The sequence below is a fragment of the Lynx rufus genome, unplaced genomic scaffold (assembly GCF_022079265.1).
Source record: "Lynx rufus isolate CCGP_SWC_20201006 ecotype Redwood Valley unplaced genomic scaffold, mLynRuf1.p SCAF_3, whole genome shotgun sequence".
NCBI classification, from domain to species: Eukaryota; Metazoa; Chordata; class Mammalia; order Carnivora; family Felidae; genus Lynx; species Lynx rufus.
This window is the reverse complement of record NW_025814845.1, coordinates 139,619,460-139,644,714: the sequence shown is the minus strand read 5'-3', so window position 1 is coordinate 139,644,714 and position 25,255 is coordinate 139,619,460. Positions and strand designations below refer to the sequence as shown.

General features: G+C 39.1%; 2 protein-coding genes across 2 annotated transcripts; one reads left to right on the top strand and one right to left on the bottom strand.

Annotated features, from left to right (window-relative positions):
- Positions 1-910: 910 nt before the first annotated feature.
- On the bottom strand, positions 911-1,171 carry LOC124520071 (protein S100-A6-like). Its single transcript, XM_047090658.1, has one exon. It carries the CDS (start codon positions 1,169-1,171, stop codon positions 911-913), a length of 261 nt encoding a protein of 86 aa, XP_046946614.1.
- Positions 1,172-7,723: 6,552 nt separating this feature from the next.
- LOC124521176 (NHP2-like protein 1) lies at positions 7,724-18,749 on the top strand. Its single transcript, XM_047092298.1, is given in 3 exon segments — positions 7,724-7,837; positions 8,964-9,161; positions 18,333-18,749. Coding segments are annotated over 3 exon segments (729 nt in total).
- The last annotated feature ends 6,506 nt before the right edge of the window (positions 18,750-25,255 follow it).

Sequence of the window (25,255 nt, the reverse complement as noted above, 5' to 3'; positions counted from 1 at the left end):
TAGGGTCCTTTTTTTTCTTAATTCTTTTTTGATAGCATCAATTTTTTTTTATTTTTTTTAACGTTTTATTTATTTTTGAGACAGGGAGAGACAGAGCATGAACAGGGGAGGGTCAGAGAGAGGGACACAGAACCTGAAACAGGCTCCATCCAGGCTCTGAGCTGTCAGCACAGAGCCCGACGTGGGGCTCGAACTCACGGACCGCGAGGTCGTGACCTGAGCCGAAGTTGGCCGCTTAACCGACTGAGCCACCCAGGCGCCCCTTGATAGCATCAATTTTTAAAACTAGCTTGCTGTTTTTAGAACATGATATATGCTCACTATGAACAAAATTCGTTTTTTTTTTTTCAAAATTTTCTTTAAATTATAGTCAGTTAACATGTAGTGTAATACTGGTTTCAGGAGTAGAATTTAGTGATTCATCACTTACATTTAACACCCGGTGCTCAACGCAACAAGTGCCCTCCTTAGTACCCATCACCCATTTAGCCCATCCCCCCCACACCACCCCTCCAGCAACTTGAACAAAATTCTAACGTGACAGAAGAGTACAAATAAGAAAATAAATACACACCTAAAAGCACATCACCAGAGAAAACATCTGACAGTGTGGTGAACATCCTTTAGGCATATCTACCCATTTGTAGACTAGTGCAATTTTACATAAGGGAAATCACTCACTGTATACACTATTCTGAAACATGCTTCTTTTCAGTTAATCATTTGTCCCTGAGATCCTTCCATACCCATCAATAAAGAACTACTTTCTTGTTTTACAGGCTGCAGTGTTTTCTTTTTTTTTTTTTTTAACTAAAAAAAAAAAAAAAAGATAATTATCGAACAATTACCCACCACTGGATTTGACTTAGGCAGGCCCTATGGATGGTGTCTCCACCTTCCTGATTTATTTTCAGCCCTTAAGGGCATCATTGTAGATGAAAATCAGGGTGACATAATCCTGGAAGTTTACCACCTGGTTCTTGTTCCAGTCCAGGTCGTCCATGAGCTTTGCAATTTCAGTATCCTGCACCTTTGGGCCAATGGTGAACTCTTTCTGGATCAGCAACTTCAACTCCTTCTTGCTCAGGGTGTTCTTGTCGCCTTCCCTGCCCAAGTACTTGTGGAAGATGGCCACAAAGAGGCCAATAGCCTGATCCAGGGGGTACGCCATGGTTGGGCGCTAGGTTCAGTGAGCACAGCCTGGAGAGCATGGAGGGACCAGAGGGGCGGTGGCCAGCCTACCTCTTAGCCTACAGGCTTCAGTGTATTCTACTGAATTCATGTGTCACCTTGACACAACTTATCTAGGCTATTTCTAAATTTCTACCATTATAAACAAAGCCACGATGAGTATCCTGTGAGAATATATCTATTCTCACTTATTCCTTTATTTCTTTTGGATAAATTCATGCATGTGTGATTTTGGGTCATTTTTATGAATATTGCCGAACTATCCTCTAGAAATATTGTACCAATTTACATTCTCACCAGTAGGACATGAAAGTATACATTTCCTGAGACTATATCCAACTCTGAATGTTATTAACTTTTTCAATATTTGTTGAGGACCAAACAATAATATTTCATTAATAGTTTACTTAGCTAGTATTTGATTCCTAATAAAATTAAGCATCTCCTATGCTTATTGGTTATTTGGATTACTTCTTTTTATAAATTTCCTGTTCATATTCTTTTGTCATCTTTCTTTTGTTTTTTTCCCCCATAAAGGTATGTATGTATGTGTGTGTGTACATATGTGTGTGTATTAGCACTTTGTTATATATCATTTTCCGAAACATTTTTCTAATTTGTCATCTGTCTCTCTCCCTTCCATGTAGTGTGAATTAGGAGTTCGTTTTCTATTTGGTTGTCTGCAATGCAAAAGTTTAAAAGGTCAAAGTTAACAATCTTATCCTTTTTGGTTTCTGAGTTTTTGTGACATGGTTTTAAAAAGTTCACCATATCTCAGGGCACCTGGGTGGCTCAGTCAACTAAGCATCTGACTCTTGGTTTTGGCTCAGGTCATGATCTCACAGCTGCTTGTGTTCAAACCCCCCATCGGGTTCTGTGCTGTCAGTGGAGAGCCTGCTTGGGATTCTCTCTCCCTCTCTTGCTGCCCCTCCCCGACTCATGCTGTCTCTGTCTCTCTCAAAATAAATAAATAAACATGGGGCGCCTGGGTGGCGCAGTCAGTTAAGCCTCCGACTTCAGCCAGGTCACGATCTCGCGGTCCGTGAGTTCGAGCCCCGCGTCGGGCTCTGGGCTGATGGCTCAGAGCCTGGAGCCTGTTTCCGATTCTGTGTCTCCCTCTCTCTCTGCCCCTCCCCCGTTCATGCTCTGTCTCTCTCTGTCCCAAAAATAAATAAACGTTGAAAAAAAAATTTTTTTAAATAAATAAATAAATAAATAAATAAACTTAAACAACAATTTTTTAAGGGGTACCTGGGTGGCTCAGTTGGTTAAGCATCAGACTTCGGCTCAGGTCGTGATGCAGTGGGCGGGTTCAAGCCTCTCATCTGGCTCTGTGCTGACAGCTCAGAGCCTGGACCCCCACTTTGGATTCTTTGTCTCCCTCTCTCTCTGCCCCTCCCCCCACTCACACTCTGTCTCTCTCTCAAAAATAAATAAACATTAAACAATTTTTTAAAAGTCTCCCATATCTCAAAGGGAAAAATATTTACTCATTTTTTTCCCTCTAGTACTTTTGTTCCATCTATCACACTTACATCTGTGATATATCTAGGAGGTATTTACGCAAAAGGAGTTAAAGTCTGGATCTGTATGTTTTTTGTTTTTGTTTTTTGCTGGATGACTAATCTATTGTCCCAAACCCTTACTGAATGACCTTTCTTTTTTTTTTTTGTTTATTTTTTTTATTTTACATTTTTTTTAAAGTTTATTTATTTTTGAAACAGAGAGAGACAGAGCATGAATGGGGGAGGGGCAGAGAGCAAGGGAGACACAGAATGGGAAGCAGGCTCCAGGCTCTGAGCCATCAGCCCAGAGCCCGACGTGGGGCTCGAACTCACAGACCGTGAGATTGTGACCTGAGCTGAAGTCAGACCTTCAACCGACTGAGCCACCCAGGCGGCCCTGAATGACCTTTCTTTACCACTTATTCAAAATGCTACCTTGGGGTGCCTAGGTGACTCAGTCTGTTAAGTGCCTGACTTCAGCTTAGGTCATGATCTCACAGTTAGTGAGTTCGAGCCCCCATCCAGCTCTGTGCTGATAGCCCATAGCCTGCTTCAGATCCTCTGTCTTCCTCTCTCTGCCCCTTCCCTGTTTGTGCTCGCTCTCTCTCTTTCTCTCTCTGTCTTGGAAATTAAAATAAATAAATAAATAAATAAAAATCTAAAAACAAAACAAAAAACCCCAAAAAATGCTACCTTTGTCTATAAATTAATATGTGTGAATATATGCAGTATAGTGATTAACACTGTATTTGGAGTCAAACAGATCTCAATAAAGTTTGATCATTTTCTTCATATAGCACTTGTTATTAATGTTTTCTTATGTAATTTAAATTTTTGTGGCTATTGAAATCAACATGTTGTCTGCCAACATATTTTATGATTAGGGATTTTTTTTGTATATAGGCCAACTATTAATTTTATGTATATATAGATTAAAATAACCTGCAAAAATGACAATTTTGCTGCTTCTATTCCAGCTCTTATTGAACTCCTTGTTTTAATACATTAGTGGCCCCTTTATTTTACCCCAGACATTAATGAGTTAAGGAAATATTCATCTACTTCTACTTTACTGAATGTTTTCATTGAAAATGGATATTAAGCTTTATTAAATGCATTTTTGGCATCAATCAAGATGAACATCAGTTTCTCTCCTTTGACCTATAAATATGGTGAATTATATTAATACTTTTATTTAATGCTATAAACTACATTTGCATTTCTGGAATAAATCCCACTTGGTCATGGATTATCAGTCTTTTAATATACTTCTACATTCTGTTCAAGATATGCAAGATTATTTTTGCATTTATAATTTGACTCTAAATAATGTATCCTAACAGTCCCACCATTTTTTTTTTGTTCTACTTCAAGTACCAACTTTGAAGTCAATTAATTTAAAATATTATGCTTTATAAAATGGAACTACTAAACAAAATCAGAAATGAGAGAGGAGAAATAACAACCAACACCACAGAAATATAAAGATTATAAGAGAATAATATGAAAAATTATATGCAAAAATATTGTACAACTTAGAAGAAATGGATAAATTCCTAGAAATATATAATCTCCCAAAACAGAATCAGAAAGAAATAGAAAATTTGAACAGATTGATTATCAGCAGTGAAATTGAATCAGTAATGAAAACACTCCCAGAAAACAAAAGCCCAGGACTACATGGCTCCACAAATAAATTCTACCAAACATTTAAAGAAGAGTTAATACCTATCCTTCTCAAACTATTCCAAAAAATAGAGGAGGAAGGAAAACTTTCAAATTCACTGTATGAGGCCACAATTACCCTGATACCAGAACCTAATAACGGCACCACACAAAAAAAGAGACCAATATCTCTGATGAACATAGATGCAAGCATCCTTAACAAAATATTAGCAAACAGAATCCAATAATACATTCAAAACTCATTCACCATAATCAAGTGGTATTTATTCCTGGGTTGCAAGAGTGGTTCAATATATGTAAATCAATCAACATGATACATCGTATTAACAAGAGAAAGGATAAAAGCTGTATGATCATTTCAATAGATGCAGAGAAAGCATTTGACAAACTACAACATCCATTCATGATAAAAATGTTCAGCAAAGTAGGTTTAGAGGGAATATACCTCAACATAATAAAGACCATATGTGAAAAACCCACAGCTAGTATCACACTCAATGGTGAAAAGCTTAGAGCTTTTCTCCCAAGATCAGGAACAAGACGAAGATGTCCACTCTCATCACTTCTATTTAACATAGTACTGGAAGTCCTAGCCACAGCAATCACATAACTAAAAGAAATAGAAGTCATCCAAGTTGGTAAAGAAGAAGTTAAACTTTCACTATTGCAGATGACAAGGAGGTGAAAGACCAATACTCTGAACACTAAAACACTGATGAAAGAAATTGAAGAAGACACAAAGGAATGGAAAGATAATCTATACTCATGCATTGGGAGAACAAATATTGTTAAATTGTCCATGCTACCCAAAGCAATCTATAGATTTAATGCAATCCCTATTAAAATACCAATAATGTTTTTCACAGAACTAGAAAAAATAATCCTAAAATTTGTGTGGAATCACAAAAGACTAGCCAAAGCAATCTTGAAAAAGAAGAAGACTAGAGGTATCACAATCCCAGATTTTAAGATATACTACAAAGCAGTGGTAATCAAAACAAGATGGTACTGGCACAAAAATAAACACATAAATCAATAGAACAAAATAGAGAGTCAATAAATAAATCTATGATTGTATGGTCAATTTATCTTTGACAAACAAGGCAAGACTATGTAATGGGAAAAAGACAGTCTCTTCAATAAACAGTGTTGGGAAAACTGGACAGCTACGTGCAATGGACCACTTTCATACGCTATAGGGAAAAAAAAACTCAAAATGGATTAAAAACCTAAATGTGAGACCTGAAACCATAAAAATCCTAGAAAAAAGCATAAACAGTAATTTCTCTGACATTGGCAGTAGCAACATTTTTCTGGATATACCTCTAAGGCAAGGGAATCAAAATAAAAAGTAAAATTGACTATTGGAAAGTTTCTGCACAGAAAAGGAAATGATCAACAAAACAAAAGACAACCTACTGAATAGAATGTGTTTGCAAATAATATATTCAATAAGGGGTTAGTATCCAAAATATAGAAAGACCTTATACAACTCAACACCAAAAGACCCCAAATAATCCAATTTAAAAATGGGCAGAAGACATAAACAGACATTTCTCCAAAGAAGACATCCAGATGGCCAACAGATACATAAAAATATGCCTAACATCACTTACCAACTGGGAAATGCAAATCAAAATTACAATAAGATATCACCTCACACCTGTCAGAATGGCTAAAATCAACAACATAAGAAATAACAGGTGTTGGCAAGGATGTGGAGAAAAAGAAACCCTTGTGCCCTGTTGATGGGAATGCAAACTGGTGCAGCCACTGTGGAAAACCTTAACAAATTAAAAAGACAATTATCATATGATTCAGTAATTCTGCCACTAAGTATTTACTCAAAGAATAGGAAAATGTTAATTTAAAAAGATACATGCACCCCTTTGTTTACCACAGCACTATTTACAATAGCCAAAGTATGAAAGCAACCCAAATGCCCTTTGATAGATGAATTAGGATAAAGAAGTGATATCTATATATCTATATCTATACCTATGAACATAGTGGAATATTACTTAACCATAAAAAAAGAATTAAATCTTGCCATTTGCAAAAACATGGACGGATCTAGAAGGTATAATGCTAAGTGAAATAAGTCAGTCAGAGAAAGACAAATACCATATGATTTTACTTATATGAGGAATTTAAGAACCAAAACAAATGAACAAAGTAAAAAGAGACAAAAAACCAAACTCTTAGATGCAGATGGTGACTATCAGAGGGGAGGTGGGTAGAGGGATGGGTAAAATGGGTGAAGGGAATGAAGACATTTATCATAATGAACACCGAGTAATGTATAGAATTGTTGAATCCCTATATTGTACACCTGAAATTAATATAACACTGTATGTTAATTTACACTGGAATTAGAAAAATTAAAAACAAAAATAAAATAAAATGTATAAATACATAAATGAATAAATAAAATGGAACTACTATCATGTGTGAATTCTACCCTAAGAGAGTGAAATAAATGGTCTATGTGAATTTTCTAAAGCATAATTGTGTATTATCTCATAATATATAATTACAAAAAAAATTTGAACTTGAAGGTGTATCTACAAGAGAGTTATACATATGTCCCACAAAAAATGTGTACACAAATGTCCATAGAATTATTCATAATAGCCCAACTGGAAACAACCCAAATATCTACCAATTGACAACTGGATACACAAAATATGGTATAGTCATACAATGAAATATTATTCAGCAATGAAAGCAAATGAAATTCTAATACATACTACAACATAGATGAAAATCTTAAAAAGATTTATACAACCTGACTTCGAGGTTTTCTGTAATATATCAGTAATGAAGAAAGCATGGTATTGAAATAAGGAGAGACTTATGGATACAGACTAATGGAACAGAATAGAAAATTTAGATCCACACATATATAGTGAAGTGGTTACCAACAGACATCAAAGCCAATTAACTGAGAAAGATGGTCTTTTCAACAAACATTACTGGAACTATTTGGTTTTCACACAGAAAAAAATGAACCATAAATACTATAAACAAACATTAACTTGCATTAATATAAAAGCCCAAACTTCTGGAAGAAAACGTAGGAGAAAATCTTTGTGATCTTGGGTTAGGCAAGGTCAAAGCACAAACAATTAAAAAAAATAAATAAATAAAAGGATAAATTGAACCTCATCATATTTAAAAACTTTTGGTCTTTAAAAGACAGGAATTCAGAACTTCCTCTCTTGCTGGTGATCTGAAGAGGTTGTAGGACTAAGGAAGGACTCATGCACTCATGGATGGGAGATAGATTCATGCACATTCTGAAGAGCAGTCTGGCAGTACTTAAACTAAGTACATGTACAATGTGTGGCCCAGCAGTCTTCCTCATGGGTGTATACGATATCCTCACACAAGTCCAGGAAGTGGCATGTATAACTACTTTCATTGGGGTATTAATGGTGGCAGACACCAAAATGGTATAAAGCAAAAAAAGCAACTATTAATTTATACAGAAAACTTTTTAGCATTCCCAGACCCCCAAAATAACCTCTTTTAGGCTTTTCTGATACGTTCGGACACATCTTGCTAACAGACGCACAAATAAACTGAGATAAAGCACAAATGTTCACGAACGATTCAAAGTTACAGCAGCTTGATGTTGAGATGCTGAGGGTAGTTCCCAGGAAAGAAGCCCACTAGGGTTACTCTTGATGTTGGGGGGCAGAGATGAGGGGCATGACCCACAAAACAAACTCTGACCGCTATTTGCACTTTTTGTCTTTTTTATAAAAGCGAAAGTCCTCTTTGGATTTCTTTCAAGTTAGCTACAAGAGTTACTAATGTAGGTCTTTTGTAAGAGTGAAATGGCATAACATGAACTTTTGAGAAATGGGGGAAGACTGTGTATAACATCAACCATAATCTTCAAACCTGAAAGCAATTCATCCTGGTAGATTCTACTTTTTTCAGGTTACAAAAAAGAAAATGACCCCTCTGCACCCATTAGGATGGCTATTTTTTCTTAAGGAAAATAACAAGTATTGGTGAAAATGTAGGGGGAAATCGGAACCCTTGTGCAATACTGGTGGGAATGTAAAATGTTGCAACAGCTGTGGAAAACAGGTTGGCTGTTCCTCAAAAAGTTAAACATAGCAGTTTGCAGGGTGGTGGAGTGCAAAGGTCAGGAAAGAATTCTTGAGACATTGTATGGCTCAATTTATTAAGTTTATTGAAGTAGCACAGGGACAGTACAGAAAGACCTGCACTTGAGCTATGTGAAAGCTGGCGGTTATCTGCTTAGTGCGCAGGGGGGAGGGGACGGGACATGCAAGAAGTATTAGATCATAAATGTCTTCCTCGAATTTCTCCTCACAAAACTACTTTCACAAGATTTCTCTGGTGCTTATCATTCAGTTGGATATTAACTATTGGTAAGATTTACAAGCCGTCATGAGACCCATTAAGAATGTGGCAAGCAGGGGCACCTGGCAGATTCAGTCAGTAGAACATGAGACTCTTGGTCTCGGGGTTATGAGTTTGAACCCCACAGTGGGCGTAGAGATTATTTAAAATAAATTCTTTAAAAAAAAATGTGGCAACCAGCACGTATTTGATCCTTATCGGAACTATGCAGGCTATAGGTCAGCCTTCCAGGCTAAAAGTGAACATTTTTCTGCTTCCAACCCTCATCAGAAGTACCATATGACTCCACAGTTCCGCTTCTGGATTTATACACCTCCAAGAGTTGGAAATAGGGACTTAAACATATACTTGTACACGAATGTTTATAGCAGTGTTACGGTAAGCATAAGCGAAAGGTGGAAACAACACAAATGTCCATGGGAATGGATAAACACAACGTGGTATATACATCCAATGGAATATTATTCATCTGTAACAAGGCATGAAATTCTGATACATGCTACAGTGTGGTTAAAACTTGAAAATATTATGCTAAGTGAAAGAAGCCAGACACAAAGGACAACTATTTTATAATTCCACTTATGTAAGGTTCCTAGAATAGGCAAGTTCCTAGAAACAGAAAGTAGAGTAGATGTTGCCAGGGGCTGGGACCAGAAGGAAATGGCGTGTTATCATTTAATGGATATAGAGTTTCTGTTTGGGATGATGAAAAATTCTGGAAATGGATAGTGGTCGTGGTTGCAGAATACTGGGAATGCACTTAATACCGCTAAATTGTACATCTAAAAATGGTTGAAATGGCAAATTTTGTGTTATGTCTATTTTTTCCACAATAAAGAGAGACAGCAAACACAAGCTTCAGAAGAGCTAAGTGACTTACCCGAGGCTATCTCCCTAGCAGGTGCCAGAATTGGGATCAAACCCCTTCCAACTGCCCCCAGAGTGGGACTTTCTTGCCCTGCCCCCTACCGTCTCCATCCTCCTGCCATCCCAGCATGAGAGCTGAAACAAGGCAGAGGCGCCTCCTTGGACCTCAGCTGGGAACCTGTGCATCAGGCTACTCGAATTTTTCCAGGCTCTGCACAAGTCCACAAATGACCATGAAAGTACCACGAGTATTGATTTGGGAATTACAAAGAAATTTTAGCAAGTAGGTGAATTCATGGACACACAATCTGTGAACAACGGGGATCGATCATATTCACTAAAATGTTATTTTTAAAATTGGCCAAGTTTTGGAAGTTATCTTCCAACAAAATGGGTACAGATTTATATAAGGTAGTCTCTCTCTGGCTTTGCTTGAATGGACATTTCTTCGGCACACGTGGAAAACATGTCAAGCTCTGTATACACTCTTACATGCACGTAACATTCACCTGAGAAGCTTGTTAAAATGCAGCTCCTGGCCCTCTGAAGAGGTTCAAGTGATCTAGGATTGAACCTAGGCATCTGCATTTTTAAAAGCAAGCTCAGATGATTCTGACAGCTGAAAAGAAAAGAAAGTATATGGCAGTCCTAAACCTGGGCCTAACTCTTGTTTATGTACTGCAGCCAAAAACCACAAGTAACACATCTGTAAGTCAAACAGACGTGGTTTCTTGGCTGGTCTCACTGCAACCACACACCATGGAGACCACACACCATGCAGGAACTATGAGGGCATCTCATTACGAAAGAGAAGGAACTCTCTGTGGGAACTTGGCTCGTGTTAGACATTTTGGAGAAGAGTTCAACAAAAGCAGGTGTCTGCCATGGATTGGATGCTGGCAGGAAGTAACTGGGTATCTATAATTGGCTATCTTGATCATTTTTATCTAGAAGGCAGGAGAAATGAAGAGGGGTTAGAGATGCCATTGGTAAAGAACCAGACCAGGAGTTACTCTGCTGGGAGACAGGACGTTTGATTGTTTTTATGATTTCATAGTGACCTTGTTTTTTGTTAAGCTCAGACCCTACTCCACAGTGGTCTTGCTTTTGTTTCACTTCACTACCAAGACAAAGTGCCCTCATCCAATGTTGGTGCTCTAAGAGATTGTTTATACTCAACAGGAAACCATCATGGCCTGGCCGTGAGTGCCATGAACTCTATGGCCCAGTTGACAGGACCAGGCCAGCTCCCAGCTCTTGAGGGTTATTTTGTTCTTTTTGGTCCTCTTAGACATCAGTTGTTTGTCCCATTTTCCCCTTCTTCCATGGTCCTGTCACTCTCCCTCATTCCATTTTGCCAATGTCTTACCAGATTCAAATTCAGCAATCGGCTTGTCTAACATTCGCATAAAATGTCCCATGCTCAAAAGGGTACGAGCACCTATATTTCCTGATAACACATATACAAATGATGGGGAGAAATGCTCCCCAAACACTCACAGTAAAAGTGAGATGATACTTGAAGTTGCTATCTCAAAGGAAGAAATTTTGTCTTTTTTTTTTTTTATAGTTCTTGGCATATCATAAATGTTAAGCAAATATGAAATGGATTGTGGTGGTGAGCTTGGGGAGAAAAAGGAGGAAGCAGTGGTGTTAAAAGGAGTCAGAGGTGTTTAATCTCATTTTAAATCCTCAGAGAAACTATAACCACCTCTAACAAACAGCTTTAAATGAGTTGTGGTAAAAAGGTGTGGATCTAGTCATCAGAGTAAGAAAACCATTATGTAGCCTAGACTTCTTAGAAAAACAGTACTTTTTAAGACTTTTAGGAGAGCCAGATTCAATTTCCAGTGGTTCTGGATCTACCTTAGACAGGATGGCTCAAGCTGATGGGTTTGCACAGTAATGCAAATGGTTAATAAAACCTAGATCTCTGTAAATGGAGTGACGGTTACCGTAAGTATGCTAATTATTAATAACTACAAATACTTGAGTTTAGGCATTCCCAGGACGCTTTTACTTGCTTGGAATCTGGGAAGTAGAAATGCCAAGCATTTACATCATAAAAAACAGGATTTGCCCATTGAAAATACCTGACTTTGATCATATATTTGGGCAGTATCATCCACCAACAATTTTTGAATTATTATCTCTATAAACCAAGTCTCTGATAGTTCCAAATAATGACTGAGTGTTTTAGTCACTGAAGAAGAAAATCTACTTTTACCAAGAAGAAAAGGTAAAGATGAAACTAGCCCAGGGAAGAGAGAGAGAAATCACAACAACTTGACAAATGAAGCAGCTCTAGGTAATCTATTCACAGCAGCTCTCCCAATTCTAGGTGATCTTTATTCCTCTCTGAAACAACAGACTCTCTGAAAGCTCTATTTTGAAAGGAAAAAAAATTGTATTTCCAAATGTGGAACACTTAATTACTCCCTTAGTATCGTTACCTCTTAATTTCTCTAGATGTTGTCTGGAAAGAGAAATAGCATAAACGTAGAGAATTCTCTATTTTTTTTGAGACTAGATTTATTTCAATCTTGATAGTTACATAGAAGCACATGATTACTCTATAAATGATCCAAGTAAAATATGTGTTTTAGGATCTTTATTGGTGTGTTGACAATACATATCGATTCAATGAAACCGTTTTATAAAAGGAAACCCGTATGAAATAGACCAGTGGTGGGCAAATGTAAGTATATTTTAGTTTTGTATCAAAAACCAAAATGATAGACTTGCCTGTTTACAACATTTAAAACTGAAGTATGTATCACATAATTCTTTGGCTATGTATCACATTATTATTTGCCAATCTTCCCCATAAGAGATGAAAGATTGGAAATATGTTCTTCAATTGAGGAGAGTCTAGGTGGTTCCAGAAATGAATGTGTACGGAGCCAAGTAGGTAGTATTTGTGGATACATCGGAAAGCATAGTTCTGTCAGGCTTCCGCCCAGTTTTCAAACCATACCTACACTTGGTCTGTGCCTCTCTGAGCCTTCAAAGTCCTGAACCTCTTAATTGTCATACAACAAGCTAGAGTTCACATACTTTGCTGGTAAAGTATACATGAACATGAGACTCTCTTCTACAGTTCTTATTTGCGTGGCTTTTCCTTCCTTCCTTCTTTTCTTTTTTTTTTTAAGTAGGCTCCACGCCTAATGTGGGGCTTGAACTCATGACCCTTCGATCAAGCGTTAGATGTTCTACCAACTGAGCCACCCAGGTGCTCCTATTTGCCTCACTTTTAAAACCAGGTGAATTGTTTATGTAGTAAGTAAAAACAGCAAAATCTCTGTTGCATTTACTTGAACCACAACCGAGAATGATACAAAAGGGAAAAAATCCTGATTAGGAGAAGGAGAAGAATGAAAAGGTGCTTCGATCTCATGCATGTAGCGTTGGAATTTATATATACATAGATGATTTACGTGTCTTCATGAACTTAAAGCAGTTTTTCTGCAAGACACATATCTGCAACACGTTTTGAGAGCAGACATATCATGAAACAGTACAATCACGAGGATGGCATTTAGGTGTGTTCTCTTTCAGGGTTAACATACCACAATTTTCCTCAGTCTGTTCATGTGTTTAATTGCCTTCTGTTATTATTTTTTATGCAAGACATCTAGCCGGAGAATCGGAGCAATTACGTTTGGCTTGGATTCCCTCTGAGAACAGAGCCTACTAATTGCAGCGAAATTCACCCTTCACCTGCGCTTTCAGTTGTCTGCCTCAGACCCGTGTACCCAGGCAGAATGTAGGGCTTGGGACACTGTTCAGGTAAACCAACAGCCTCAAAATAATTTGGAGGAAAAAATATATTTTCTAAAATACAATATGGTTGTGAATTTACAATGGTTTTGAGAACATACTTTACTCACCAATTGTTTATAAATGACTGCTCAGCACGTCCCTTGGGTATTTAATATTCACGTAATAATATATGTGCAATACTAGTTATAAAAGTGAAAAATGTAGTTCAAACTACATGGAAAAGACTGAATCATTGAACGGAGTCGTAATATTTGGAGAATCATTGTAATGGTATTTGAGCAGCAGGTCCACTATTTTCATGCGACTGTTCAGTAGTAGGGAGATGGCAATACAGTTGACCTTGATCAACACAGGGATTAGAAGCACCGACCCCTGAGTAGTCGAAAATTTCAGTATAATATTTTTTAAGTTTTTTTTAACATTTATTCATTTTTGAAAGACAGAGAGACACAGAGTGCGAATGGGGAAGGGGGCAGAGAGAGAGGGAGACACAGAATTTGAAGCAGGCTCCAGGCTCCAGGCTCCAAGCTGTCAGCACGGAGCCTGATGCGGGGCTCGAACTCAAAGACAACAGATCAAGGGGCGCCTGGGTGGCTCAGTCAGTTAAGCGTCCGACTTGGGCTCAGGTCACCATCTCGCGGTCCGCGAGTTCGAGCCCCACGTCGGGCTGTGGGCTGTGGGCTGATGGCTCAGAGCCTGGAGCTTGCTTCTGATTCTGTGTCTCCCTCTCTCTCTGCCCCTCCCCCGTTCCTGCTCTGTCTCTCTCTGTCCCAAAAATAAATAAACGTTAAAAAAAAAAAATTTAAAAGACAACAGATCAAGACCTGAGCCAAAGTCGACCCCCCAACCAACTGAACGACCCAGGTGCCCCAATCTTAGTATAAATTTGACTCCCCTAAAATTTAGCAACTAGTAGCTATTGTTGACCAGAAGGCTTACTAATAACATCAACAGTCGATGAACAAATATTTTGTACATTATATGTATTTTTTAAATATTTTATTTATTTCTGAGAGAGCACAAGCATAGGAGGGGCAGAGAGAGAAGGACAAAGGATCTAAAGGGGGCTCTGAGCACTGACAGCAGCGAACCTGATGTGGGGCTGAAACTCACAAACAGTGAAATCATTACCTGAGCCAAAGTCAGATGCTCCATTGACCGAGCCACTCAGGTGCCCCTGTATGTTACATGTATTAAAAACTGTATTCTTACAATAAAATAAGCTAAAGAAAAGAAAATGTTATGAAGAAAATCATAAGGAAGAGAAAATACATTTGCAGTACCGGACTGTGTGTATCAGAACCAACCTGTATGGATACAGATCCGTGCAGTTCAAATCTGTATTGTTCAAGGGCCAACCGTACACCTCAGCCAGACTGAAACATTTTTGTGTTTCTGATTTTGTCATGTTCGCAAAGAAGCAGCCTTGCTGAGAAACACTAGGATGTAGATCATTTCCCCCATCCTTGTCAAGACTAGATATTCTCTTGTCTTTAGTTTTTACCTCTAATCCTGACAGAGTAATGCTGGCTTCCCTCCCCCGCTCCCCACATCAGGTCCACCCTGCAGTTGGGCCAAAAGGTTGCCCAGATCAGCTCCCAAAAGACCCCAGGAAGGCAGTTCTAGGTGGGCCTAGAAAATGCACCAAGCTTCTATTGGGTCAGAGTTACTTCTCTACAGTGATGATGGTTTTATTTTTGTTTTCTCCCTGTTTTTCTGTAATAGTTAACTATCTTTATTTCTAAAAAACTAGGGGCGCCTGGGTGGCGCAGTTGGTTAAGCGTCCGACTTCAGCCAGGTCACGATCTCGCGGTCCGTGAGTTCGAGCCCCGCGTCGGGCTCTGGGCTGATGGCTCAGAGCCTGGAGCCTGTTTCCGATTCTGTGTCTCCCTCTCTCTCTGCCCCTCCCCCGTTCATGCTCTGTCTCTCTCTGTCCCAAAAATAAATAAACGTTGAAAAAAAAAATTTAAAAAACTATTTATACTTATATATTTTACTGTCGTGCTACCCCTATCATTTAACTTCTCATTTTATCACCAATTCCTAAATTTATTTATCTGACATAATTGTTAAATTTCATGTTCTTGTAAAAAAAAAAAAAAAGGATCTATTTTGGATTTACATTATACTTAACTTTCCCTCTCCTTATCTTTTATTTAGATGTACTTCTCCATTCTCCAGTACATTTTTCTCAGTTTAATAGTGTCTTGCTTGTCTGATCAAGAGCTACTCGAAGTTTGGTATTACTAGGGTCAAGGTCAACCTTTGGATTATCAATAAATAAGATTTTAACTTAAAAAAAGTAGCGTTGGTTAGTTTTCTGTTCAGTTCCATCAATTTAGCCTTGTCCCTCTTTCTATAGTATATTCTCTTTTTTTTTATGCATAGCTTTAGACATTTTTATCCCCTTAAGGAAAGAAGCTCGTATTTGTAATTTTAACCTGAAAGTTAAAAAAACTCACATAATCTGAATTGCTCAATCCTCAGTATTTTTTATACACAATATTGCCTATATGACTGTACTACAATGATCTTTTAGCATGGTTTGTGTTACCTTGATCTTTTTAACTATAAATACTCTGTTTCAAGGTTCTTTTACCAAATTTGGCTTATGGAATTGGAATTCAGTCCTAAACCTGCCTCAAAATAGATGAATAGGCAAATAGCAGCATATTTATCAGGACAAATCACTTCCAAAGGAAAAGGCTAGAGAAGCACTGTTTTAAAATAAAACTTCTGGTGGGCACCTGGGGGGCTTATTCAGTTGAGCATCTGACTTCCGCTCAGGTCACGGTCTCACAGTTCGAGGCCTGTGTTGGGTTCTGTGCTGTTAGCCCAGAGCCTGGAACCCGCTTCTGATTCTGTGTCTCCCTCTCCTCTCTCTCTCTCTCTCTCTCTCTCTCTCTCTCGCACACACACACACACACACACACAAATAAATAAACATCAAAAAAACTTCAAGTAAAACCTCTGGGAACAATAACTTGCTTATCTCACATTATTATCTTTAATTAAGTGCCTATTGATTCTACTCATGCTGGCAGTTGGATTTGTGGGTTTTTGTTTTTCCTGAGGAAGGCTCTTCTGGACCTGCATGTCTTGGAGGCAATTCCAGCATGCCTGGGCTGAAGATCAAAAAACAAAATAAAATAAATGTAAGAATTCAAAATCTTAGGGAACAATATGGTAATTAAGACACATGGTAACTGGTGGCAATTGCTGCTTCCCTCCTTGCTCCTCAAGCTGTCACTAAAAGTCCTCTTTTCAGGCTGGCCTCTTTACCTATTTAACGTCCAGATTCCTCTGAAACTGTCTGCTTTCTGGGGAAAAAAAGTTCCAGGCTCACCGTGATTTTTTTCCTACCCCAAGACACTGGATCAGCTATTTTGAAAAGCTCTGCTTCTTTTTAATGGAAAACAATACTGGAGGATAAAAAAGACAAAATCGGGCACTGAAATGTATTTTAGATTGCTTAACAGGACTGCAGGAAGGAGGCAGATGACATCAGAGAAGACAGTCCCTAACATACTGTAACAGCAATAATCCCTTAACAACAACAATGAATTCATGTTGATGTTTCCGATTTACCTCCAGTTAAATTGAGTCCCTCTTGTATTGTTCTGCTAGGACAGCTGATTTTTCCACTTTAGTTAATGGAGCTCTAGTTTACATTAACATGCCACAGTACGGGTTGTCATACTATGCATCTTAATTATTGTGTTGCCCCTAAAATGTCAAGTTCTTAGAATTCTTTGAATTTCATCTTTGGATGCTCAACCCCGGTGTCTGGAATTGCCTCCAATGTATGCAAGTCCACGGAGCTCTCTCTACCCCCTTCTCAATATCACCAGAAACACCGAGCAAGTATCTTTAAAACTGAAAGAAACCCACGCTTCCTCAGGAACACATCCACAGATCCAACTCGGCCTCATAGGCTAAATCAGTGGACACTTAGTCAAAGATAATAATATCCAATGGGCAAATTATTGGTTCTCCAAATTAGTTTGTTTTTCAACAATGCTTCTCTAGCCTTCTTCTTTTGACCTGATTTTTCCATTATGTTTTTTTTTCCTCTTGCACTCTCATGTCCTTGTTTGTTTGAGTATTCCTTCATTTCTTTTCTTTTAAATATTTATTTATTTTGAGAGAGAGTGAGAGAGCACGATCAGGTGAAAGGGCAGAGACAGGAGAGAGAGAGTACCCCAAGCAGGCTCAGAGCTCTCAGCAAGAAGCCCAAAATGGGGCTTGATCTCAGGAACTATGAGATCATGACCTGAGCCAAAATCAAGAGTCAGAGGCTCAACTGACTGAGCCGCCCAGATGCCCCACGTATTCCTTTATTTCTAAGGCTGTCTTAGGGCTGAATTCCAATTTCAAAAGTCCTTGGATGCAGATCTATTGTCTCAGTGTTGTTCAACCCCAGTGATCCAAACCAGGCAAAAGATAATCTGAAAACAAAACTAAATTATAGCTAGAATCATTAGAAAATTAAGTTACGTGGAATAGAGAATTCTCTTCCTGGAAAGTTTACTCTGAACAACTTCTGCTGTATTTCTTGTTGATTCTGCTGTATTCCCGTAAGAACCATTTCATAAAAGACAAAAGCCCAATTGAACTATATCATATTTCCATATTCAAATAACTTTTAGATATTCCCCTAATGGCATTATGTAATTCCCAGACACTTGGCCCATCTACAGACTCCTGTAGTTCAGAATTTTTTTCACCCATTAAATTATAACGATAAGAAGTTTTAGTGCAACATATCCAGGTTCTCAATGGATTAAAACACCCCATGCCTATACACCATTCCTGTACTTTACAATAATTGTCTAGTCACCACGGAAATAAATACTTCAATTTCCACTCCTCTGGTTGGCGCTCCCCCTCTGGCGTCAGCTGCGCTCCCGGGGAGGGGACCACGGAGTGGCAGACAGGACTGAGGCTGATGTAAATCAGAAGGCCCCTGACGCCCACCTCACCAAGGAACTACTGGACCTTGTTCAGCAGTCATGTAACTACAGGCAGCATCCGAAAGGAGCTGAGGAAGCCGCCAAAACCCTCATCAGAGGCGTCTCTGAGTTCATCGTGATGGTTGCAGACGCTGAGCCCCTGGAGATCATCCTGCACCTTCCCCCCTGTTTGGATAAGAATGTGCCCTACCCCTGAGTGTTTGTGCACCCCAAGCAGGCCCTGGGGCGGGCCTGCAGGGTCTCCAGGCCTGTCATCGCCTGGTCTGTCGCCAGCAAAGAAGGCTCACAGCTGAAGCAGCAGATCCAGTCCATTCAGCAGTCCATTCAAAGACTCTCAGCCTAAACGGATGGCCCCTGCCCCACTCCTCGCTGAATCCCCCCACGCCCTCCCCACCCCGGGGCTGTATATCATGTTGTCTGTGTTAGCATGTAGTACCTCAAGCCACCTTCTCTTATGATATTACGGTACTAAATCTGGGTTTTGCATTTTTGTATTATTTTTATTTTACAGGTTGTCATCCATATATTAATCCCCCACCCCAGCCCAATCTCCCATTCTACTCTTTCTGCCTTCTTATCGTCCCTTTTGAAAAACGAACTAATGCCAAGAACAGGCCAACACAGTGGTGACACCATTCAAAGGCAGGGAAGAACCAGGATAGAGATCTGGTTTCAGCTTTCAGCCACTAGCTTCCTATGGTGTGTAGAACATGATGGCTATAAACACCATTCACTTTGTAGCCCTTGTGCCTGGTGTACAAAATCATTCCATACAGTGTTTGCTCTCTATGAAGATTATGTATCATCTGGGGAGACTGCATGTATCCTGTGAGACTGTTAGGTGTATGTTCAAGTGTTATTTGCTAATCTGCTTCTGCTGTTTGCTTTGGTAATATGGTGTTATTCCCCCTCTCCCGCAACTCCTAAACATGCCCCTGAGGGCAGCAGCATGCCAAAGATGTGAGGCAGAATTCCAGAGGCTGCCTGGGGAAGTTAGACATGGGGGGAAGTTGACCTACGTCATGAAGGAGTCCAGAGTAGCAAGAAAAAAGGGTCAACTGATGGTGGAATGAAGAAGTCTGGGCAAGTCATGGAGACCTGACTGGATGCTACAGCAGAGATGTTAGAGTCAAGGAAACATCCTTTGTGGTGAATGGAGATGTCTTCAGTGGACACTTGGTACAGCCCTGAGAGCCCTTACCCCTGTTTCCTGCAACAATGTGGGTCAGATAGATGTATGTATTCTTTATTTTTTTTATTTTAATTTCTTTTTTTAATTTACATCCAAGTTAGTTAGCATATAGTGCAACAATGATTTCAGGAGTAGATTCCTTAATGCCCCTTACTCATTCAGCCCATCCCCCCTCCCACAACCCCTCCAGTAACCCTCTGTTTGTTCTCCATATTTAAGAGTCTCTTATGCTTTTGTCTCCCTCCCTGTTTTTATATTATTTTTGCTTCCCTTCCCTTGTGTTCATCTGTTTTGTATCTCAACATCCTCATATGAGTGAAGTCATATGATATTTGTCTTTCTCTGACTAAGTTCACTTAGCATAATACCCTCTAGTTCCATCCATGTAGTTGCAAATGGCCAGATTTCATTCTTTTTGATTGCCGAGGAATACTCCATTGTATATATATACCATGTCTTCTTTATCCATTCATCCATCAGTGAACATCTGGGCTCTTTCCATACTTTGGCTATTGTTTATAGTGCTGCTATAAACATTGGGGTGCGTGTGTCCCTTCGAAATAGCACACCTGTATCCCTTGGATAAATGCCTAGTACTGCAATTGCTAGGTCATTGGGTTGTTCTATTTTTAATTTTTTGAGGAACCTCCATAATGTTTTCCAGAGTGGCTGCACCAGCTTGCATTCCCACCAACAATGCAAAAGAGATCCTCTTTCTCTGCATCCTTGCCAACATCTGTTGTTGCCTGAGTTGTTAATGTGAGCCATTCTGACAGGAGTGAGGTGGCATCTCATTGCGGTTTTGATTTGTATTTCCCTGATGATGAGAGATGTTGAGCATTTTTTCATGTGTCAGTTGACCATCCAGATGTCTTCTTTGGAGAAGTGTCTATTCATGTCTTTTGCCCATTTCTTCACTGGATTATTTGTTTTTTGGGTGTTGAGTTTGAGAAGTTCTTTATAGATTTTGGATACTAATCCTTTATCTGATATGTCATTTGCAAATATCTTTTCCCATCTGTCAGTTGCCTTTTAGTTTTGCTGATTGTTTCCTTCGCTGTACAGAAGCTTTTAATTTGGATGATGTCCCAATAGTTCATTTTTGCTTTTGTTTCCGTGGCCTCCAGAGACATATTGAGTAAGAAGTTGCTGCGGCCAAGGTCAAAGAGGTTTTTGCCTGCTTTCTCCCCTAGGATTTTGATGGCTTCCTGTCTAACATTGAGGTCTTTCATCCATTTTGAGTTTATTTTTGTGTATGGAGTGAGAAAGATTAGTTGGCCACATATTTGTGGGCCCATTTCTGGGTTCTGTATTCTGTTCCACTGATCTGAGTGTCTGTTCTTGTGCCAGTACCAGACTGTCTTGATGATTATAGCTTTGTAATACAGCTTGAAGTCCAGCAGATGTATGTATTCTTTATCACATCAGAAGGACAGTGCTAGTGGGCCAGTCTTGTGAGCATTCTAATAAAGAAAGATAAGAACATTCGTAAAAAATATATGAATATATATGAAAGAAAAACATAAAGGAATATGAATATTCTTATTCCAATTTTTAAAAAAGGAAATACATACTTCAAATAATCCACTGATATTAAAGATTTTTTAAAAATATAAAAAAGAAAGGAAGAGACGGTTTCACTTTCAATTAGAAGCATAGATAGAGAAATCTCATAACTAAGGAACATTAACTTCTTCAGTTTTATTGTACCATACATGTCAATTATTTTTTTGATGATAGAAGGAGTTTTACTCCTTTGTAACCAGATGGAAGAAAAATAAATGTGAGTCCAAATAGGCAGGTTTGTAGTTTTGCTGTCACAAAGATGAAGAGCCTGAAGTCTGATGATTTCTGTTTTCTCAATGAATTTTGTTTCACAATGAAATATTAGGGAAGAGCATCATCTCAAGAATGAGTATATCAGGAGTGCAGAAAGTTTAAACATAGAATAGGAGATGTAACATCATTATCTCGAGGAGCAGGAAAACTGGCCAATTGGAAACACCAAGGGATTGATAGGCAGAACCAAGTATCCATGAGGTCTGTGACCATGAATTTAAAGTAGAAGTGTTTACCTGGATTGTGTGATTCAAAAACATCCAAGGTGGCAAAAGAAAACTTTGAATCAGAATTATTCTGACACACCCCATCCTGACCCCAGCCAAATGCCAAGGGTGGGGAGAGGGGAAAATGAGGTGAGATTATCTATCTACAAGTGAGCTATTAAAATGTTAGACCATAGGGGGCGCCTGGGTGGCGCAGTCGGTTAAGCGTCCGACTTCAGCCAGGTCACAATCTCGCGGTCTGTGAGTTCGAGCCCCGCGTCAGGCTCTGGGCTGATGGCTCAGAGCCTGGAGCCTGTTTCTGATTCTGTGTCTCCCTCTCTCTCTGCCCCTCCCCTGTTCATGCTCTGTCTCTCTCTGTCCCAAAAATAAATAAACGTTGAAAAAAAAAATTTTTTTTTAAATAAAAAAAAAAAAAATGTTAGACCATAGAATCTAAACCACCAAAGAGAGAGGGAGGTTGAGAGAGTCCTGACACTGCATTATGGTCAAGAGACTAGATGCTAATAAGAGGTTGAGGAGTAGAGGTTACTAGAGCAACTGAGCTGAAAGAATAGGGAGTGATAGTTGAAGAATGAGTGTTTGAAAACAAAGTTTCAGCAGTGGACATATTTTTTGAGATTGGTATCTTGGTTGTGACCGTGGGAAGTGGTTGCCAGGAATCGAGTAGAGGAAAAAGTCATTAGAGACGTCTTAGGTCCTTTTCAGTCTTACATTTTCAATTGACTATTAATGGTACATAAGAAAAATGTTGATTTTTAAAATTTGTATCTTGTCTCTGATGACCTTACTAAACAATCTAATTGGTTCTAATTATTTTAAAGTTGATTTGTCTTGAATTCTCTGGGGATATAATCACCTTACTGACAAATAACAACAGATTTGTCTCTTCCTTTCTAGTAATTCTACCCAACCTTTTCTTCTTGCCTTATTGAATTGCCTAGAGAACCCTCTTGGACTGTTGGTGGGAATGCAAACTGGTGCAGCCACTCTGGAAAACAGTGTGGAGGTTCCTCAAAAAATTAAAAATAGACCTACCCTATGACCCAGCAGTAGCATTGCTAGGAATTTACCCAAGGGATACAGGAGTACGGATGCATAGGGGCACTTGTACCCCAATGTTTATAGCAGCACTTTCAACAATAGCCAAATTATGGAAAGAGCCTAAATGTCCATCAACTGATAAATGGATAAAGAAATTGTGGTTTATATACACAATGGAGTACTATGTGGCAATGAGAAAGAATGAAATATGGCCTTTTGTAGCAACGTGGATGGAACTGGAGAGTGTTATGCTAAGTCAAATAAGCCATACAGTGAAAGACAGATACCATATGTTTTCACTCATATGTGGATCCTGAGAAACTTAACAGGAACCCATGGGGGAGGGGAAGGAAAAAAAAAAAAGAGAGAGGTTAGAGTGGGAGAGAGCCAAAGCATAAGAGACTGTTAAAAACTGAGAACAAACTGAGGGTTGATGGGGGGTGGGAGGGAGGGGAGGGTGGGTGATGGGTATTGAAGAGGGCATCTTTTGGGATGAGCACTGGGTGTAGTATGGAAACCAATTTGACAATAAATTTCATATATTAAAAAAAATAATAAATTGCCTAGAATACCCAGTAAAATGTTGAATAGTGATTACCAGGGTCCACTTTGGTTCCTGACCTTAACAAAAATACTTCTACTATTTTTTTTAATGTTTATTTTTTTTGAGAGAGAGAGAGAGAGAGAGAGTGAGAGCGTGTGTGCACATGAGTGGGGGAGGAGCAGAGAGAGAAGGAGACACAGAATCTGATGCAGGCTCCAGGATCTGAGCTGTCAACACAGAGCCGGAACTCACGAACTGTGAGATCATGACCTGAGCTGAAGTAGGATGCTTAACCAACTGAGCCACCCGTGTGCCCAACGAATACTTCTACTATTTTATCATGAAATATGGTGTTGGTTATGGCTTTCTGATATATTCTTTTTATCAAACTAAAAAGTCTTCTCTTATTCCCAGTGTATTAAGGTTTGTTTTACTTCTTGCTTTGAAATCAGAAATGTGCATTACATTTTACTGAATTTTTTTCATCATTTATGAAAGCAAACATAACTTTCTCCCCAATCCCTTAATACAATGACTCTCATATTTAAAATGCAGACACTATTTCAATCCAATTCAACAAATATTCTTTGACTCCTTACTATATGCTACACTGTAATTTAGACTGTTACTGTTCAGTGTTGAACAAAATATGTATTTTAAAAAATCTCTTCCCTCATCTAGTTTTCATTCTTATGGATCCATCTACCTCAGCACTCCCACTTCTAGGGATTTAGTCCACAAATATATGGTTAAATGTACGTACGTTCAGGGGTATGTATTGGAACAGTGTTCTGTGTTGTAGAATATTCAATAACAGATGAGTAAAAAAGGAATAATGACCTATACACACAACACTGTGCAACTATTAAAAGAATGAGGTAGAGGGGCGCCTGAGTGGCGTAGTCGGTTAAAGCGTCCGACTTCAGCCAGGTCACGATCTCGCGGTCCGTGAGTTCGAGCCCCGCGTCAGGCTCTGGGCTGATGGCTCGGAGCCTGGAGCCCGTTTCCGATTCTGTGTCTCCCTCTCTCTCTCTGCCCCTCCCCTGTTCATGCTCTGTCTCTCTCTGTCCCAAAAATAAATAAAAAAAACGTTGAAAAAAAAATTAAAAAAAAAAAAAAAGAATGAGGTAGACACATGTGTAGTGACATGAAAATTTCTTTAAGATGATTAATTTTTTTAAGTGCGTCCTGGATCCATTATGCAAAAGATACGTGTGTTTATGATGTACATGTATAGAGAGAGAAGTGAAGGATACTGTGATCGTTAATTTTATGTGTCAGCTGGACGGCGCTAAGACATATCCAGATAGCTGGTAAAACATTATTTTTGGGTGTGTCTGTGAGAGCATCTCTGGAAGAGATGAGCATTTGAATCAGTAGACTGAGGAAAACAGACCACCCTCACCAGTGTGGGTGGGCATCATCCAATTCTGTGAGGATGTGACTGAAACACAAAGGTAGAGGAGGGGTAAATATGGCCTCTCTGCTTGGGCTGAGACATCCGTCTTCTCCTGCACTCAGATATCGGTGGTCCTCGTTCTTGGGCTTTTGGACTCAGACTAGGACTTACGCCATTGCTCTTCACTCCCCGTCTTCAGGCCTTTAGACTTGGACTAAATACCACTGGTTTGTTTGGTTCTTTAGCTTGCAGATGGCAGACTGTGGGACATCTTGGCCTCAGTAACCGTGTGAACCAGTTCCTGTAATAAATCTCTTATGTCTACATCTACGTCTACATGTATCTTCTCAGTTCTGTTTCTCTGGAGAACCATGACTAATACAGATATCCATCAAACTGTAACAGTGGTGGTTGCCTCTAGGGAGGGAATTAGGAATGGGAGTGGGGTGAGTAGAAGCCACAATATGTTACTCTGTGGACTTACGTATTGCTCCAACCATTTGCAATGAGAATTTATTTGTGTATATTTGTGAAATTTTAAAAAGAGAGAGAGTGAAAAAACAGTATGAAGCTGCTGTGAAACCAGCAAAATTTTGACAGATGGTCT